General features: G+C 48.1%; 1 protein-coding gene across 3 annotated transcripts in view; it reads left to right on the top strand.

Moving 5' to 3' along the window:
• The window catches only part of pmepa1 (prostate transmembrane protein, androgen induced 1), a 52,915-nt gene that overhangs the window by 7,374 nt on the left and 25,461 nt on the right, over positions 1-20,080 (top strand). The window contains exon 1 of one of the 3 annotated variants that reach the window (XM_086200334.1): positions 7,474-8,009. The exons of the other annotated variants lie outside the window; for them this stretch is intronic. Within the exon in view, the coding sequence (XP_086056460.1) occupies positions 7,913-8,009 (97 nt within the window). The 5' untranslated portion in view covers positions 7,474-7,912. Of the gene's footprint in view, positions 1-7,473; positions 8,010-20,080 lie in introns of those variants that run through there. 3 annotated transcript variants of the gene reach the window in all.

Below are 20,080 nucleotides of genomic sequence, written 5' to 3'. Positions count from 1 at the left end.
GTGGAATTGTTGCTTTCCACAAGAATTTGAAATGCTACTTGATGTATGTCATTTGAAGGAGCAGGACAAAACAGTTCCATCCATCCATTGTCTTCCGCTTATTCCTGTTAAGGGCTGCGGGGGGGGGGGGGACTGGACCCCCTGGACGGGTCACCAGTCCATGGCAGGGCCAACACATAGAGACAGACAACCATTGGCTCTCCCAGCCACGCCTACGGTCAATTTAGAGTCTGGATTAACCTGGTCCCTCTTGATGTCTTTGGACTGTGGAGGAAGCTGGAGTACCAGAGAGAACCCAGCAGGAACAGGGAGAACATGGAGACTCACCCAGAAAGACCCCATGCTGCAGCCGGGGCTCCACCCACAACCTTCTTGCTGGGGGGCCACAGGGAGGACCTCTGCTCCACCGGGCCTCCAAAAACAATTCCAAGAAAGCAAATATTAAAAAAAAAAAAAAGATGCAGAATGAAAGTCTGAATCGACCTTAAAAAAGTTGTTATTGTGAGTGTGTGACATCATCATGCTAAATTTCTGGCTGGACATGTTGTCTGTCTTGTTACGACTGTTCCAGCTCTGACCACATGTGGTTAGTGGAGTCCACCTGGTAACCAGGAGACCAGATCAGTGCAGGTGAAGGAGACACCTGTTGAACATTTCACCTCGAAGAAACGGCTACAGACTCATTCAAGTCCTGGCAGAATGCTAATCCCTGCTATGGTGTTGACGTTAACCTGAAACTCTCAACTAAGACCTTGTAGGTGACGGATTTACAGCGCTTGCTTCTTCTTCTTCTCCAGCCCTCCTGTTCTTCAGGGGCATGGAAACACAGAACAGTTACAGAAGCGTGGGATTGCTCAAGCACCCGCTTTTCGGTACAAGGCTGAAGTCAGATTAGTGCTAGTCTGTCTGTCTGCTTTAACAGAGAAAAAATGCTTAATCCCTGTTTAAATCCCACCTGAGACTGACAGCTATTACCCAGAATACAGGCATTAGGTGCGGACTACCTGAGGCAGGCCTGAGAGGAACCATCGCACGCAGGACGACAGAGATGTACAAATGTTGATCTTGCATTTGTCCCGCTCACTTATAATGCATGTCAAATTGAGGGGAATTGAAAAAGAGAGAGCGAGGTGGGAGAGTAAATGGAGAGAATACTGCCGAGCAAGGGATTTGAGAGAGGAGAGTGATTGAAAGTATGAAAATGAAAAGATGAAGGGAGGGTGAAAAAACAAAAAAAGCGACAAAGATCTCGAAATAACTTACAAATAACGCAGTAGTTTATGTATCCAGTCTGAGGTTTGAGAATTGTATAAACTAAATCAAGAGGGAAATGAAGTTTTGGTTTATTTGCTTCTGATGCTCCTGCTCGCTATGGAAGTCTTTCCCAGATTCCATCTCTGGAGCCCGTGAGGAGTCTGGTGGCTGCCAACTGTGAGAACCACAGGTTGGTCCTCTACAGATGCTGAAACACAACCAGGGGCCTTTGTCCGCCCCCGTCCATCCAAAGTCAGGTGGCAGCAGTTCCAGCAGAGCCCAAACTGATCCCTCAGCCTGTCCGGGGTGCCCCGCGGCCGCCTGCTGGCCGGGTGACCCAGAACACCTCCCTGGCCAAGCAACACGACCACTTTAACTGGCTCCTTTCGGCGCTAAGAACAGTGGCTTCTCGGTTTCTTATTGGTTGAATCTGCAGCTTGTATCCAACAAAGCCAACTTTTTAAATTTCAGGTGAAAACACCAGACACACCTCAGACTCTGCCAAACTTTGTTTGTGCAGTTTTGTTTGTAAAGCGGGTCGATTTGATAGAGAATGTCCATGAAAGTAAAAACATTGGCATGCTGACGCATCTCCACTTTGCTCAAGATGAAACCAAGAAGAACCTCTCAGCTCTCATTTCACGTTTGTGTGTCTTGCGGCAGAGTAGAGTTGGTGAAACATCAGGATCCGACTGAGACCACCTGTCAGTACTTATCTGGCTCATCCTCTCATCAGGCGTCTGTCCTCTTTGCAGACAAAGTTCTGGCCAGTTAAAGAGCCTGTACTATGCTCCTGGTCCTCTTCTTCCCTGCTCTCACCGAGGGACCATCTACTGGACTGGAGGATGTAGCACAGCGTCTTACGTGGCGGGTGCATTGAGCGGGAGCGGGTTGTGGCAGCCCGCCGTCCAAGTGTGAAAGGGTGTTGAGATTCCTGGGTGGGTTTGGGCCGTATTGTAGACAGGTAACGATGAAGGCCACCTCCTCTGTGCAGGGACACTTTGACGTAGCTGCGTTGATTGCTACGTAAAACTGGACCCACTTGACGCCCCACATCAGAGACTCTGAAACCAAGTGCTCACACATGACAAACGATCTGTTGGGGGGTTACACCCATGCAGATTCATAGAAGCCCACAGCTCCCAACCAGTGACTCAGAACCAAAGCAGCCTCTTGGATGAGAGACAAAACGTCTTCAAGGACACCGGAACTGTCCAGTTGACTACCACACTGCACTGAAGAGACCCTTCCTGCTTTGTCTTTCATGTCTGGACGGGCTCCGACATGCCCCCTCAAGGGGAGCGGGCCGTCGGTGTGATTTTCAGTGTCAGTCCTCAGAGAGGCTGTGATAAATACGTCCTCCGTCTCTCAGAGAGGAAGACAAGCAGAGCAACAGAGTGATTCATCCACTTCAAGCCCCAAAAGAAGCGCTCATGACATAAAAAGACAAAGAATGACCACACCTGGGTGTCCGTTAGGTGGTGAGTCAGGGCCGTCAGGGTGACTCACCTCTCCAGCTCAGCTATCACCGTCTCGGCCTGCTGCCTGCACTCACGCCTCTGAAAACCACCACAGATGAGCTGGCTGTGTCCATGAAAGAGAAACATGCTTTGTGTCCACCCCAGCACCAAAATTCAACTTCATCTTCCCTGGCCTGCGGTCCACGCCACCCGGTTTTGTGAGTGTCGGCCCAGGAGTCTTTGTTGTACTAACAGTGAGACAGACCGTCATGGAGGTTTTATGTAACTCTTGAAGTGGAGGTGGATGGAGAAAAGTTGTGTACCATCATCAAACCTTTGACGAGCATCAGTGGCTCCACTCGCGTGTTACCATCCTTTGAGGCAGTGCTGCTGCAGTCCAGGAGGGGGCAGCAGAGGCCATGCATGCCACCCTGTGGGTACACCAGGATGATTACAGAAAAAGTGTTCCTTCTTTGGCACTTTGTCAAATAATATTCGTTTGACACTTCATGATGGCTACTGGTCCAACTGAAGCACTTTGGTTTTTGAGATGAAGTGTGGACTTAAAGTTGGACATTCAGCACATTGGCAAATACATGAAATACACACCACCGATGAAAACTAGCAAGTGGTGCAACGAAAACTAGCTTCATACAAACTATTTGACACCTGAGAAATAATTCAAGAAAAATGAAAGAATGTCGAGGTTGACGCCTTTAGTCACTCTGACAGGGTGATGAAAAAGGAATCTAAAATGTGGGTTTTAAGTCACTGCAGGAGGAAAATATGTTTTATGTTGGAATTAAGAGTTGCAGAATAATAAAACAATATATTTGATTTCTGAGGAATTCTAATTCAGCATTTGAGATATGAGGTGTGTTTGCAGTCTGACAGGAAGTGATCATCTCAGGGATGACGTATGTTTGTAGTCCGACAGGAAGTGATCATCTCAGGGATGATGTATGTTTGTAGTCCGACAGGAAGTGATCATCTCAGGGATGATGTATGTTTGTAGTCCGACAAGAAGTGTTCATCTCAGGGATGATGTATGTTTGTAGTCCGACGGGAAGTGGTTATCTCAGGGATGATGTATGTTTGTAGTCCGACGGGAAGTGGTTATCTCAGGGATGATGTATGTTTGTAGTCCGACAGGAAGTGGTTATCTCAGGGATGATGTATGTTTGTAGTCCGACAGGAAGTGGTCATCTCAGGGATGATGTATGTTTGTAGTCCGACAGTAAGTGGTCATCTCAGGGATGATGTATGTTTGTAGTCCGACAGGAAGTGGTTATCTCAGGGATGATGTATGTTTGTAGTCCGACAGGAAGTGGTCATCTCAGGGATGATGTATGTTTGTAGTCCGACGGGAAGTGGTTATCTCAGGGATGATGTATGTTTGTAGTCCGACAGGAAGTGGTCATCTCAGGGATGATGTATGTTTGTAGTCCGACAGGAAGTGTTCATCTCAGGGATGACGTATGTTTGTAGTCTGACAGGAAGTGGTCATCTCCTGGTTCCTCACTGGCAGCCAGCAGGATTTTTCCGTGTGATTGTCAGTGAGTGAATCAGTAAACAGAAGCTGATGATCTCCCAGGTTCAGTTCAAGATCATCTTCACTCATGAACCCCTCTGGTGATGCTGGAAGCCTGAACGCTAGGGTTATCGGCGCTAAGCTAACGCTAGCCTGTGAAGGAGCTACACCAGGGTCACGTCAGCTCAGCGTCACACTTCCTTTTTCTGATTTATGTCCATCGTCCTCAGCAACCTCTCGAGTGATTTTCAAGACACGTGGATCTTAAAAACTCACGTGTGGTATTGACTGACACACTTTGCCATTGAACAAAACCATTAAACCCTCAAACCTCTGGTGAGGGATGTGTGTGAAACGGTTCAGTACCTCAAACGTCACAGGTTTGATCTCAGCTGAAGGCGTTTGAGCGTCTTCCTCCTCGCAATCAGATCCCATTATGAGCAGCCTCTAATACGCTGTAGACACTAAGCAGTTAGCTTCCTGTGTATTATTTGTAATATACACAATTAGGGCTTTGGCGAGTCCCGCGGGGCGACGGAACCACTTTAACGTGCAGCGATCAACTCCAGTAGACCTGATGGGAAACCCACAGGAGACAAGCTGTTACTGTCTCATCCCATTGGTCCTCGGGGTCTGGCAATCACGGAGATGACGTAATGTTGTCTGGCTTTGTCTGGACTCTGCACGCGCGCGCACACACACACACACACACACAGTAACTCAACATTTTATTGCTTGCTGTTGATGTCTGTTTTAAAGGTTTTTCTACTCAACAAAACAACAAATGCCGCTCTCAGGTTTGTGCCGTATGATGGTGTCAGTCAGAGCTCCCTCCAGACCCTGAAACAGAGGCACCGGTGTTTTCCCTTCAGTTTCTGTGCTCTGTTAGTGGAAAGATGCTCTTTGGCTGCTCTAAGACCAATGTTGTAATTTTGAGGTAGCAAATGTACCTTCGAGGCTTTGTTCTTTGAGTGCAGAACAGTTACGTGAGCAGGACGAGGGGAACGAGCATTTCCATGTCAATTTGGCAAATGGTTGCAGCTGTCAACCATAATTCCTTTAACAGAAAGAACCCTTGGATGGCAGGTTCCGGTGATTCGGCACCACAGCCGATGAAACCCAGTTTTCGCCAGCTGCATCTGCGTGACGTGTTCGACCGTGTACAGCCGCTGGAGCGCGAGGTTCTGAGCAGCCAGAGAATCTCTGCGCCGACAGGCTGATGCCTGGGTGAGAGTTGGATTGTTTCTAGAAGCTGAACACATCCATGTTCTACCAAGGTTCTCCGCAGACAGTGCTGCAGGAATCAGGTGGTTTTGGAGGTCAAACCTGAACTGAGCGTCGCCATGTTTCTGAAGGCTAAGAGGATGTTTACATGTGATTTAATGAGGCCGCCAAGCTTTGCCCAGCAAGGTACTGAACACCAGCAACACTTATTTTTCTCTGAACATGCAGCCTTTTGCCTTTTCTGCCCTTTTTCCTCATCTTGGTTTGACCTCTGATGTCATGTGGATGGATCCACTTGATGGGGGGGGTGAGTACAGTTACTTGACTGAATGTGACTATTTTTGAACCGCGGGATCCCTTGATGGGCTGGTCCAACGTCACCTGGGCCCGGCCCTGCGTCCACCTCGCAGGGTGGCCAGTCTTTACGTTTGGACTGCCTGTTCGACACACTTGTTCAATGTCTTCCTGCTGCTCTGTGTCTACTTTGTTGTTTTAACTCATCACATCATGGAGTCCAGTGACGATCGGGAGATCAACACCCTCCAGTTATCATCCACGCCTGCGAATAAACAACGATTCATTTTGTAGTTTCAGACAAAACAGGGCTTTGCCCGCCATCTGATCCCAGCACCAGCACCACTCCGCCATCGCCGCCATCGCCGTGGTTGATTGGATTTCAACATTTTACAACACTTCTTCGACTTTTACTGCTTTTCTCATGTTCTCTCATGTGTCGTGTCATAATTGTTTTTGGCTGCAACGCAGCATGTTAACTTGAGTCCAAGACCACCTCAGGACTTTTGTAAAGGCTTTGAAAAAACAGCTTCCTCCTCCAGCCACTCAGGTGCAGAGTCGGGGCTCTACACCCCCCCCCCCCCCCCCCCAGGTGTTAGTCTGCTCCTGTGCACAGGTCTGAGGTCAGCAGCCACACCAAAACATCCACTTAACTTTGTATTCAGTTGGGACGCACGTACGTCCACGGATGAATTAGTACCATTTATATTCTAGTTCCATGATGTAGACACGTTTATATATTAACAGTACCAATACTTTAGATACTGACGTAAAATACATGCGAACCAATAACTAAACTGTTTGTTCACACATAGAAAAAGTTTTTAAAAGATCAAATACAACCCCCGAACCCTCCAGGGCTTGTCCATGACCTCCTGGCTGCACACCGTCAGAGGAACCACGGAAACGTCACAGTGCTAACAATTCACATGTGCCTACCAGCGATTTCAATCAGTGTATAAATGAGCACAAAATGTGATTTACGATCAAGTGAGTGGGGTTTATTTCTTCTTGGGGGGAATTAACATTTCAATGCTGCCAATTTAGTAACAGGAGAGCATGAATGGTGATGGAGGAGAAGCCCTCGTGCAGACGGACACTAAATAATTTGTGGGCACATTTGCTAATACGAGAGTCCAGAGCCGTGGCGTGGACGTCCTGACAAACACGTGGACGCTTCTGATCCCAGGAGGGGCAGGGGAGGACAGTGGCCACAAGATAGAACCGGTTCCTTCATTTTAATCAACTTGTGGACACGAACTATAACTTGTTACCCTGGTGAGGTTCTTCAAAGACCACCAGACACGACCTGCCACCACATCTTGATCAGTTAGCAGCCACGAGGTCCAGCTGTGTTCCCTCCGAGCAAGGAGAGTGGGAACGTGGGGTCTCATCATCTCATGGCCACAGATTCATAAACTGATGAACAAGTTCCCCTCAGGAGCCTCAAAATGATCGAGTTCCCCTCTCAACGCCGGAGCTCACATCAGCAGCCTGGACGTAAATCTTGAGGTCTTTTTTGCTCTACATTTTGTCAGAAGGCGCCCTGGTGACCGGGTTGTTCGAATAAAAAGGTCTTGTCTTTTTTTTGAGCCCTTCTGAGCTGCTTTTCCCTGTCTGGCAGACGTGATGTGCCAGAAAGCTAATGGAAATTGGAAATAAGAGACAGACAGACGCACACGGTGTCGCCGACAGAGAGAGAGAGAGAGACTCAGAAATCCCCCGAGACACGGGGGGGGGGGGGAGAAACACCCGGGACCAGACAGACGACCGCTGGCTGCGCAGTCGCCCGTCACACGGCGGAGAAAGAGAACACGGAACCAAGAATAGATGTGGAGGGGACGGAACCGGGCGTCTAAAGTAGCTGAAGTACATCTGAGCAAAAACTACAGTCAACGGATGGACAGATAGACGGACAGACAGACAGATAGATAGATTTCAGAGGAAGAGGAGGAGATATCGGGGGCAGGAGGAGGACTCGGAAGGAGGACGGAGGGGAAAGAGAGGAGGCTGGAGAGAAAGAGAGAGAAAAGGAGGATATTTGGGGGAGTTTGGCGTGGTTCTCACCGTCTCCGACCGTCCTCTCCTCCCCAGCCCGTCTCTGCCTTCCTCTTCTGGGGGATTTATGTCTGATTTTAGGAGGCTTTAAATGTTGAACTTGATGGGCGTTTTAAACGCGACCGCCACCAATGTCTCCTGTACTTGTAACTGCAAGCGGTTCACCTCCCTCCAGAGCATGGAAATCAGTGAGTAGCTCCTTTTTGATGGTTTGTTGATGGTGCCAAGATTCCGCGTCTGTCTTTATCTGCGGGTTTCACACAGAGCAACACACCCGGGATCCTGCCTGCCGGGGCGGACTCACGGCTCAAACAGTTCTCACTACTTAGAGGAGGTCTCAAACGCGCAGCTCGTTGGGTTCGTCGGCGCGAGTTCGCTGGAGTTCAGCTTCCTCCCCGCAGCCCTGACACCCACACGGAACTGCTGGGTCTCAGCCTTCCAGACGCAACCCTCGCCCGTGTGTGTGTGTGTGTGTGTGTTAGCCGGTGTGACCTGACACTCCTCGCTAGCTCGGTCTGAAGACGTTAAGTTCCTCTTCTTGGTTTTGAACTTGAGCGGAAGCGAGCCTCTCCTCCCGGTCCATGTAAATGCCTCCATGTTTAGCTTGATTCCTAACGTTTGCTGCCGTTTTGTGTTTGTTGTGTGTGTGTGTGTGGGGGGGGGGGCTGTTTTATTCTGTTTTAAAGCTGCCAACTTTGACAGATGCTGTGTGCCCCCCCGCCCTTGGCACTGTCGACCCCTCGCCGTGGTAAAAACGTTCGGTTTTTAGTGTTGAAACGGTGTTGAAAGTGTTTAAACTGAGGAGAAGTGGAGGAGGGAGCGGGAGGAGGCTTCTCCCCTGGCCAGAGAGGGAGAGACTGGGGAAGTTTGGTCGTCGCTTCGTCATTCGAGCAAACCAGACGTCTGTCTAGCCGTCTGCCTGCGTGCGCGCAGTCATGCGCGTGCGCGCGCACTCGTGTTTGTGTCCGGGAAACCCGCGCGCGCGCGTGTGTGTGTTTGCTGAAGGGACCCAATAAACATATCCTGGTTCTGTTCAGAGTGTGGTCGCACCAAGGACACGCTGCAGATAGTGTGTACACAGTATTGTAAAGGAGGTTACACATGTAAGCTGTGTGTGTGTGTGTGTCCGTGTGTCCAACTGAACCGAGGTCACCTACAGGACTCAGGAGCCCTGCTGAGCCAGACAAGGCAGCTTGTACGAGTTGATACACACACACACTCTATATATATATATATATATATATATATATATATATATATATATATATATATATATATATATATATATATATATAGGTGATGCTACTTGGTCAGAGGTTTTTCGCAGTAGTTTTGGTAGCGACGGCAGGCGTGTGCTCCACTGGTAGTAGAAGTGATAACCGCAGCAACAACAGCTGTCCAAAGGAATTAAAGTCCGTGAAGAGAAAATGCAAATTCTGCTCAAATAGATGTTCAGTGAAGAAACTGAGCCCCCGCAGGCGAATACTTCAGTCGTGAGGACTCACCGTCATCAGTGGTTACTTGTTAAACTAGGGGTGCAACTAGTAAGTATTTTATGAGTGAATCCAGTTCTTCTCTCCAGTCCTTGATGGATCCTCCATGTGCCAGACGGTGCAGGGACGTCTTCAAGGGTTCAAAACGTAAAGATCTTTGTTTACCTTCATCCAACGTTAAGAGAGACAGCGGCAAAAAAACAAATCTATGGCTGCACAATTACTTGGAATTGACTGTAGATGTCAGCATGGCCGACTGCGACAAGAAGGCTCTCTGTTTGTGAAAGGCGAACCGTGTCAAAGTACAGTTTCAGAATGGAACATGGCGGCGCTGCAGCGATGTGCTGCCTTCACAACATCCAGTAAAGAACACGTCTCTGACAGATCCCTGGGAAAACCACAGCTTCCTAATTTCAATGGGGTTCTCAAAGAAAAGGAGAACAACCATGTAAAACTACACATCCCCTCCATTTTTAGAAATCCCATCGCAATCCCAGTCTGATTGGCGGGCCCTGATGCTGATGGCTGCCCAACTCTGAAGCACAAAGGGTTTCAAACCATGAAAAACAGCCCCATAGTGAAAGCAAAGCACAGCCACATGAGTTTTAACTGTCGTCATGTTGATTGTTGTAAAAGCAGTGTTGTCCAGATGGAAGCCTGGACCCGTATCAGAAAGACTACGATAAGAATGCAGGCCGGAGACACAGGCAGACGCTAACATAATTCCTCTGTCTGAGAACAGACGTGATGTTTAGTCTGGAACACCGAGGGAGGGAAGCAGATAAACCGAAGGAGGAGACGGAGAGGAAGACGGAGAAAACCGCAGAGACAGGAGAGGGGGACACTGGGATAAATGGGACAAGGCGTCAAAGACAGAGAACGTAGAGGAGCGGGAAGAGAAGCAGAATGCTGCAAGAACACAGACTCTTTGGTAAAAGCATCAGGGTGGATTTGATCCTGGGACCGACGATGCCGCTGTCTCAAAACGCAGTTTCTGATGTACTGGACAGGACTGACTTCCCCGACAGGAAAGATGAAAGCCACAGCACTGCATAATCCTTGTTACACACTTGAGATGAGGTGATGGAAGGACAAGGTAGACGGGAAAAACAAGCACGTGTGTCTGAAGCGCTTGTATTTATGGCAGCTATCTGACGTGAGGTTTGGCGATGCGGTCAGACAGTAGAAGCCTTCCTATCTGGTCCGTCTCTCCGGCTGCCAGTCAGCTAGCAGGATCGCCCCCAGACCAGCGGGGTGGTTCCACTGTGGTCGACGGAGGGTTCTAGCTTGGGCTGAGGAAGAACGCGTTGAATTGTGACATATCTAACATGGCAAGATACAGGAATTCAGAACGTAAACAACATGTGTGCCACTCCCAGTGACCTTGACCTTTGACCACCAAAACCTTTGCAGTTAATTGGTGAGTCCAAGTGGACGTTGGTACCAAATTTGTCTAAATTCTTGAGCTGCTGCAGTAAGAATAGCTCAGATCCGACTCATGAGGTCACCGTGGCCTTGACCTTTGACCAAAATTTGTTTCTGTTCAACCTTGGGTGCTGGAGGACGTTTGTGCCAAATTTGAAGTAATTCCCTCAGGAACAGGAAGTTAACAAGTCAACAAGAACCAAACAGACAACCTGGAAACCAAATGCTGCGTAAGAAATGACCCAGGACTGCAAAGACGGCCTGTGAGCGACGCTGAAGCTGAGATAAGACACTACCGAGTCCACTGTATGAGAGCGTTTACTTCCTTAAGAAAGTGCAGGAAGTTGTGTTTGAAAATTGCCATGAACGCACCGTCTAATGCACCTCCACCTGCTGGCGGTTAAACGTGTGAGTGCTTAGTCACTGGCGTTTGATAAAGGCAGACTTCCTGAAGTTGAAGGAGATGCGGAGACCCTGACTCACTTCAAACTATCACCCTGCCTGTCCCTCACATCCTCCCTCATCTGGATCTGTAAAGTTGTAATTGTAGGGTTACAGGTACCTTTTACACCCTCTGACACACACACACACACACACACACTCCAACTCCCTGTAAAGCAAAAACACATCTGTTCAGAGCTGCAGACATTGCTAGTCAAAGCACATGACATCAGCATTACTCACAGGCTAGCCGTGTGTGTGTGTGTGTGTGTGTGTGTGTGTGGTGAAGTCATTGCTTGTACCAGTTCATAAGAATCATTTCCTACCTTCCAAAAATCATCAGTTTGGTTTCCCTGTACATTTTTTACTACATGTCTGGCTCTTGGAACATCAACACCTCCATGGTCTGCCTGTAAGGCCAACATAAATGTTATCCTCTGTGTGTGTGTGTGTGTGTGTGTGTGTGTGTGTGTGTGTGTGTGTGTCTTTGTGTGATAGAGAGAGAGAGTTCAGCTGGAGGGTAAGGGTTTTTTGGTGTGTGTGTGTGTGTTTTTTTTTTTTTTAGGCTATTGAGTTTGAGGAAAAGAGTCAGAGTGTTCCTAAGTGGACAGGACGCTAAGTGCCCTGTCAAGCAGGGGAAGGACACGCTGTGTCTAGACAGCTTTTCTGGTTGACCTGATCACGTCTAGAAGACAGCTCTTGATTTCAGTGTTGCAGGAATTGTCACACGTTGATTGGTTCATGGTTTGAGAGGTTGTTGTTTTTTTTTGATATACCTTTTGAAACTGAAGTCAGTTGAGATAGTGGACGAGGGAGCCCAGGGACAGTATTTCATGCACCTGAGTGGAACTCGAATGGAACCTCGTTATGTATTTGAATCGTTGTAATGCAGTGGCAGTGATCGTGACCTTCCTGTCCATTCTCAAGATTCCTCACATGACTTGCAGAGCAGATTTTCAGGGTTCACCCTGTCAGGAAGCCTGCATATTAGAGTGTTCAGGTTCACTTTAGTTCACTTTACTACATTTTAAGGTTTAATCAAACCACAGCCTTCCATAAAGAAATACACATCAACTTTTTGGGGAAATATCCTGATCGCCCATCGCCCCCTGAGCCAAAGAGGACGACAGATATCCCCCTTGTCTCTGTGCTGCGTCAGAGAGCGGAGACGCACAGATCTGCTGACTGCTAGGCAGCTTAGCACAAGTGATGCTTGCGGGTGGAAAGGGTCACCACACCTCCATCAAAAGTCCTCAAGCACACTTTCCTCCAAAACAGTCTTGGCCTGCGATAACAGAACTGGGGTTGTGTAACGTCTTTGGATTTGGGATTCAGGCAGACAGCCAGAACTACTTTCTTGTCCTGGCGTAGTGATTTGATGTAGCATCTTAAAACCACAGCACTAAAACCAAACGTTTTTTGACAACTAGAAGAGCGACAGCTGCTGCTAATCATGGCCAACTTTGCACGAGTGGGAGACGAGACAAAGCAACATCCTGAACCTGGTATATAGATAGATTGTGCTAAGCTAGCTAGCAGTCAGCAGGTCTTCGTGGGTCTCAGTTCTCTAATGCAGCACCGAGGACAGACGGATCTGTCTTCTTGTCTGACTGGGGATGATTGACATAAGACAAATTAGGGGCAGCCCCCATGTGACAGATCTGATGAGGGGAAAAAGACATCCCTGTTTCCGCTTCTAGCCAAACCTCCCATCCAGAGGAGATCTGGATGCAACGTAGCCTTGGTTGCATGAGCAGTGATGCCCACACTGGAAAGGCTCTTTTTGATCTTGGGTTGACGGATGTGTTTTTTAAGGGGACATGTTTGAATGTCACTGAAAGCCCTTAAACTGGCTTCTCTTTGACATTAACAGCGGCAAACAAGCAGGGTCAGGGATCCAAATGACAGGAAAGTTGTTCTTGGAGGTTGCTGTCTGGTGGAATTGTGCTGAAAGTCGTAGCAGACGGCTGCTTCACTGCCCTGCAGATGACACCCTGCCTCATTGAGGTCATTTTGCTTGTTCCATAGAAGTGGACTCATCAGTGAGCAGCACACCGTTAAAAACCAGGCGTACATACAGAACGCCGTCTGGGAGCAGAGGACCATCCTGGTGAGGTGGTATGTCTGCTCTGCACGCGCCGACAGGCCCTTGGTTGATGTCCGAGTACGTTATCCAAGAACCGACATCACCTGTAGATGTTTAAGTTTAACCCCGTCAAGATGGGCGGGCTTAGCGTCTGATTTTTAAAAAAAACAACAACTAGTGATTTTGCCGCTGCGGCAAAACATGGACTGTAACAGCACCAGACGATGGTGGCTAAGGGTGGCGCCACGGGGAGCTCGTACCTGCCCCACCCGAGTGGCGTCGAATCAGGGCTGAAGTACATTGTGTAACGTGAGTGTAGCAATGGTGGTTGCAGTCAGCAGTCATCATCGTGTGGAGCAGTTACACAGACTGGGTTAGTCACAGGACTGTGTGACACATCTTCAGTTTTGGCGGCGGTTTCAGTTTTCCTTCCTCGTCACACGGTGATGCAGTCCTCCGGGCGTCTAAAATGACAGAACCTCCACAGAAGCTGCAGGGAAGGCAAAACAATAGAGACTCACTCCATCCGGCGGATGGAGGGATGTTGTGGACCGCCGAGCGACTCGGTGGGTTGCAGGCGTCAGGCTTCAGGGTGCTGAGAGGGACTGAAAGGGTCTGAGAGACGACTGAGCTGCACCGGCCCCTCACAACCAGTCAGATCCTCTCATATTTCCAAACATGGCGAACAGCTAGGCAGTCGTTATCTTACTTTTTTCTTTCTTTTCTTTTCTTTCTTTCTTTCATTCTCTTGTTCTTCCTGTCTTTTTCTTTCTCTCTCACTGAGTGTATCACGGAAATTAAATGATTGAGTCTGTTCTGGCCGGCCTCCGAGACTTATTATGTAAACCTCTGTCTGGCTGTCTAGGTGTGTGTGTGTGTGTGTGTGCGTGTGTGCGTGCGAGTGTGTGCGCACGTACATTTATGTCTATCTTTCTGAGGACAAATTTGAGGTTTAGACCTTGGTGAGAACATTTTTGGAAAGTGAGTACATTCTCACTTCCTGAGAAACCATCAAGGGTCTGTTTTGGGGCTAGTTTTAGAGTTCTGACTGTGTGTGTGTGTGTGTGTGTGTGTGTGTGTGCAAGTTTGTGAAAGTCAGTTGAAGGGCTTGTGAAATGATATCTTGAATTTTGCTCTAAATGTGTCGGTTCTTGCAGGGGGAGTGGTTGCTTGTGTTTACAGAAGCCTGTCTGGATCTTTTGTGAATGTCTTGCCGTGACTGCCAGCTTGCGGAGCCAGGATCTCTTTAATCCTCATGTACGATAAACAGTCATTTGTCCAACAAGAACTGATTTATCCACAGAAAGTTGACTCAGCTGCATCCTATTGTTTCGCAGTTCCAGAGCTGCCTTGTACATCGTGGTCTCAACTGAGCCCTGCTCAAAGGCTCCTCAACAATAGCAGTGTGACTCTTGTTTCCTGTCCAGGTGCTGGGGTTTGTTCCTCTCCTCCTACTCTCTGCAATATTTAATTCCTTCCCATGTAATTTTCCATCTTTAAAATGCCTTCTGTCCTTCACATTCTTCATCTTTGTTTACTCGGTTGATTTTGTGTCCCTCAAGCTTTTCTTTCAGCTTCTCAGCTGTTGCATTGTTTCCCGGTCTAGACACTAATAATGTTCACAAAGGCCGCAGTCAAGTCATCATGACGGTGGTGCATATATGTAAATGCCTGCCGCCTGGCGTCTAGAGGTCAAAGTCATCGTCACTTCGGGGGTTTGTGTCTCTGCATATGATCTGCATATAAGACGGTGCTCAGCTGAGGTCCTTGTTGTCTGTTGGTACCACATTGTGTCATTCGCCAGTCTGAAGCCGCCCCTATATGTCTTGCGGTGTGAATAAAATCCACTCAGACTGTCTGAGGGCCAAGACCAGTTATAAATAAAGGCAATGACAGTCTGCCAGCTCGATGCGTACGCTGTCACGCTGCGATGTGGCGAAGATCGTCTCTGGTTTTTCATTAATTAGTCGAAGGGAGAAAAAAAGCCCTGCGTGTCTGTCTGGTCCTCAAAATATGTCTCTCGTGCAGCGTCTTGTGTTATGTCTCGTTAATTAGTCTGTGTCTGCACCGCTTTTTAAATCAGTCTTTGGCAGAAGAAATTTTTTTTTGGATGCAGTTTTCCTTTGAAGTTTTTAGAGTTGATTGAATAAATCATTTGTTGCATGTTGGTGTGAGAACACCTTCATGTCAATAAAAGTCCCATGAACCCCCCCAGAAGGGAGCGTAGGTTTGAAGGCTTCAGTCCAGCTCTCGTGAGTCCTCTCCTCACTCTGGTTGAACATCAGCGCAATCATTTGTGGAGCCACCATGGAGACGCCATCAGCTGCTGACGGGTTTACACTCCGACTTGCGTTCTGAGCCGGCGTGTTTGTCCAGCGTGCTACACATTCTTTGCGCTGCATGGGTACGGCCCTGCGTGCTGTCAGAGAAGCAGTGTATGGTTGCTTCACTCTTCCCACTCGTGCAGCTTCAAGTCGCACATTCAGACTTTCACGTGTGTATGCAAATGGTTGTTGAGTTAATGGGGGCTTTTTTTGTGCATATGAAACCAATGTTGGTCTGCATCTGCAGGGAGGGGGGGGGGGTGACATGAAGCCCCACGTCTGTCTGGCAAGGCAGAGGTCAAAGGTCAGGTCCAAAAGAAGCGGGGGAGGGGTGAAAGGTTCATTGTCGTGTGGTGGAGGCTGGTGTGTTTGCAGATGTCCCAAACTCTGGATTTATTGACTGCGATTATTAATTCAGAGGTTTTACTCCCAAATTGAAATGTTCGTTCGTTCATTCTCTTCCCTCTGATCTGGAGTTGATGTTTGCCAGTGCGGTGGGAATGTTCCCCGCTGTCTGCGCTCGCCATCGGCGAGGATTCAGCTAACAAGTTCTCAGATGTCGGTCTTGAAGCAGCAGCGTTGTGGCCTTCAGACATGTTGGATATGCAGGTTGAGTGCAGTGTTAACAGGGCTGGAAATTGTTTGGATTGTTTCCTTCATCAGTGCCATGACAGTCTTGATGATGACACAGTAAAAAGTCAAATACTTGAGTAAATATAGAACTTTCCTTTTATTCAATTCTTGAAATGCCCTTTTTTTTTGGTAGTCACTTTTTAACTCTCGCTGCTCATTTCGTTCTGTTCCTGAGACGAATCGATCTTCAGTCCTGCCACTCTGCTCAGCGGTCCTCACAGTCACACACACGCGATGAACAGCATCGTGGTTACACCGCCATGTTGCTGACGTACAGCAGGTGTTGTACATGTACATGATGTCAAGGTGCTTTACAAGCTTGGTGTCCATCATGAGACGAGCTTCCATGTCAGTCAGCTGGTTTGGTCCTGCCTGTGAGACAGAGTCAAGACAATAGACACCTAAGTCTGCACACACACACACACAGACTCTCTCTCTCTCACTCTCACTCTCTCTCTCAGCCCCCACGTGACATAGGAGCTCATGACCATGGGCTTGACCCATACACACATGCACTCACAAAGGCCCATAGGAAACAGCTGGGACCACATCCTTTACACACACACACACACACACACACACACACACACACACAGACCCCATCTCTCTGTTTATATTAGTAATAATTATGATAATGCATTCAGCTTTTTAAACACACAGGCACAATGTATGTGTGTCTTACTATAAACCCCGAGAACAACACTAACCGTAACTGCCTGCCACCCCCCCCCTCTCTCTCTCTCTCTCCCTCTCCCTCTCCCTCTCTCTCTCTCTCTCTCTCAGGCTAGACTGAGGTATGTCTAGACAGCACGTTCTCATTCCCAGGTCGTGAGATACAGACGCTTCCAACTCTGATGATTTGGAGCTTCGTGTTCTCTCACACGTGTGACGCTGCAGCGAACACCTCGGCAGTTCTGGACGTACACCTCCTTCCAAAATAAACTAAATCAGTCTTCACAAATAATTATGTTTTATGAGGTGTGAAGGTTATGATTGAGGTCAGGTTAGTTTCAGACACATAAACATGCAGGGTTTGGAAAACACACCTTTCCTCCTAAATATAAAGCTGCAGTTTGAGGTTCTTCTGACAGAATCACATTTTGACCAAAAAGGCTTCTGACCAAGCACCAGGACTCAAAGACGAGCACCAGGACTCAAAGACCAAGCACCAGGACTCAAAGACTGAGCACCAGGACTCAAAGACTGAGCACCAGGACTCAAAGACCGAGCACCAGGACTCAAAGACTGAGCACCAGGACTCAAAGACCGAGCACCAGGACTCAAAGACTGAGCACCAGGACTCAAAGACTGAGCACCAGGACTCAAAGACGAGCACCAGGACTCAAAGACTGAGCACCAGGACTCAAAGAGCGAGCACCAGGACTCAAAGAGCGAGCACCAGGACTCAAAGACTGAGCACCAGGACTCAAAGACGAGCACCAGGACTCAAAGACGAGCACCAGGACTCAAAGAGCGAGCACCAGGACTCAAAGACGAGCACCAGGACTCAAGTAGTACAGTCTTTATTCTTCCCATGCCAGAAAAGTGATCTCAGTGGAAGAGCTAGGAATGGATGATGAAGCACGTATGACAGATATTTTTTGGCAATAATCAATCAGTAATGCTGTTAATGTGTGTTGCATTCTGATTATTCACCAAACCTTAGCTTAGAGCAGCCTTTCTCTCCAGCGTGTCCACATTAGCATGCCGTTAGTTGAGAGAAGTGAAGTAACTGCCCTTGTTCAGCCTCTTGTTTGCAGAACTCTAGCAAACATGGAGGAAGATTTGTTGTCTGATATTTTATAGACTAAATGTTAATTATGACTTTAATCAAAAACAAGCAGGGTGCAAAAGGACCTTTTTTGTGCAGGTGGTAGGTGAACATTCCCATCACGCCAGCCACTCAGCGTACCAGCATGTAGCTGGTAGCAGGGGCGAATCCTTGGCTTGTGCTAATTCTGCTTCTGGATGCGTCAGATCTCTGATGCAGGTGTTGGTGTTGCTGTAATTTGCTTGAGTTTTGCCGGAGTCTCTGCTCAGGACCTCGCTGGCTTTAAGTAGAAGATGATTTTTTTTATTATTATATACATTTAGATGTGATGAGAACGCCATCATAGATTGCTGTCCATGGAGAAAGAATAGAAGCCCCTGACTACACAGCCATCATTGAGTTTGGTGTGTTAAGAATTAGCAACCATGAAACAGCACAGAGACCCAACTACCCACAAGCCCCATGGGCAGAGAGAGGAGAGGCACGAGCAGCATGAGAACTCTGAAGGCAAGAAAGAAGGGGGGGGGGGGCGGCTTGACCTGATCTGATTCCTTTTACCTGTCGCTCGTAGCATTGGAAGGTCAAGTTGTCTCAGTCACCTCCTCTCTCCCTGTTTGCTCCTCAGGTACACACTTGGTGACTCCTGGACTCAGAAAAAGCCAGCCACATATTAATATTATGATTATTATTATTATTATGGTTATTATTATTATTAGCTGAAGCTAGTAGAGGGTACTTCCCAGCAGAGCATACGGCTGGCGTTTCAGACAGTTAAACTGTTGTTGGTCATCTGTTCCAATGAGCTTCTAAAAATATGCTGTTGCCGTTTTCTGACTTCTGGGAAAGTCATGTCTGAGAGTCCAAGACTACAAAGTTGAGTACTTGCAAAGTGAATGACACTTTTTGGGTGCAGCGCAGTGTCAGAGTGGAACAAGTTAACTAACTCACGGTCCAATCAGGACTCTGGAATGGAAGCAATCTTGCACACTTGTCACCGTGGCTTTTAGGTGTCGCTGGATGTGCTGCAAGCCTCGACAGTGGTGAACCATTCTGGTACCGTCAGCCTTCACGCTCAATGTAGCTTGGTGTGGTGGTGCAGGTCCTCAGAGGGAGAATGAGGAGGATACGAAGGAAGGCTGGGAACTCCTCATAGCTTCTCAGACTCCTGTGAATGGGACCGTGAATGTGGCGTCTTGTTACAGGAAGTAAACTGTTACCTACTGTAAACTACCCAGCACGTTACTTGATATCAAGCTCCCATCACACGTGAGCTGACAGGTTCTTGGCAGCATCAAAAACACAATCGCTGCTCGCATTGTGTGGAGCAGCCACCCACACCTTGCTCAGTGAGGAGCGCAGGCCCTGCCAGCTGGCACACACTCACATATATGAGGCCCATATCGTTTTGTGTTTGGAGGCACGGAGCCAGTTTCCCAGCTTGTTTGTCATCCATCCATCCATCCAGCAAGGCTTCATTACTCAAGTACAGATTCTCTCATGGTAAACATGGCTAACACTGGTGCGATAGAGGTGGCATCTTGAGTCATTATCTGCTGTAAACACATGCATGATCGCTTCGCTCCTTTAGACATGGGTGGGTTTCTGCCAGACGTCACATGTGGCGTGAAAATGTGAGTCGTAAACGGCTGAGGATACAACATGAAACGCTGTCCACTGCTTGATTGGCCCGACTACGCCTCCCTGGCTGGTTGCCTCGCTTGCGTTCCTTGCTTTGCTTCATTGGAACGGCTTTGTCACAATTATCTTGTTTGGGTTTCTGCAGATTTTGTTTTGTCTAAAGTAAAGATTCTTACTCTCTCTCTCTCTCTCTTTGTCTCTCTCTCGCTCTCACTCATACACACACACACACACAAAAGCAAGGGCGAGTTGATTCATGTGGAGAAACAAGTGGGGATCCGGGTTGATTTGAGCTGGGTCTTTGAGGAAGAAAAGCTCTTTTCAAAGCCAGGTGTTTCTCCTGCGTGGTTCTACTGTTTCACTCCGGCTTCGTTGTCTCAGCAGCCCTGGCGAAGCGTGGAGGCCCTGATATAAAGACAGATGGTTGTAGTTTGGTAAAGAAAATCAG

Source organism: Aulostomus chinensis, chromosome 3 (assembly GCF_037954235.1).
Source record: "Aulostomus chinensis isolate RoL2024-O1b breed Wild chromosome 3, RoL_Achi_v1.0, whole genome shotgun sequence".
Lineage (NCBI taxonomy): Eukaryota > Metazoa > Chordata > Actinopteri > Syngnathiformes > Aulostomidae > Aulostomus > Aulostomus chinensis.
Note: the sequence above shows the minus strand (reverse complement) of the source record. Positions and strands in the feature narration are given on the sequence as shown.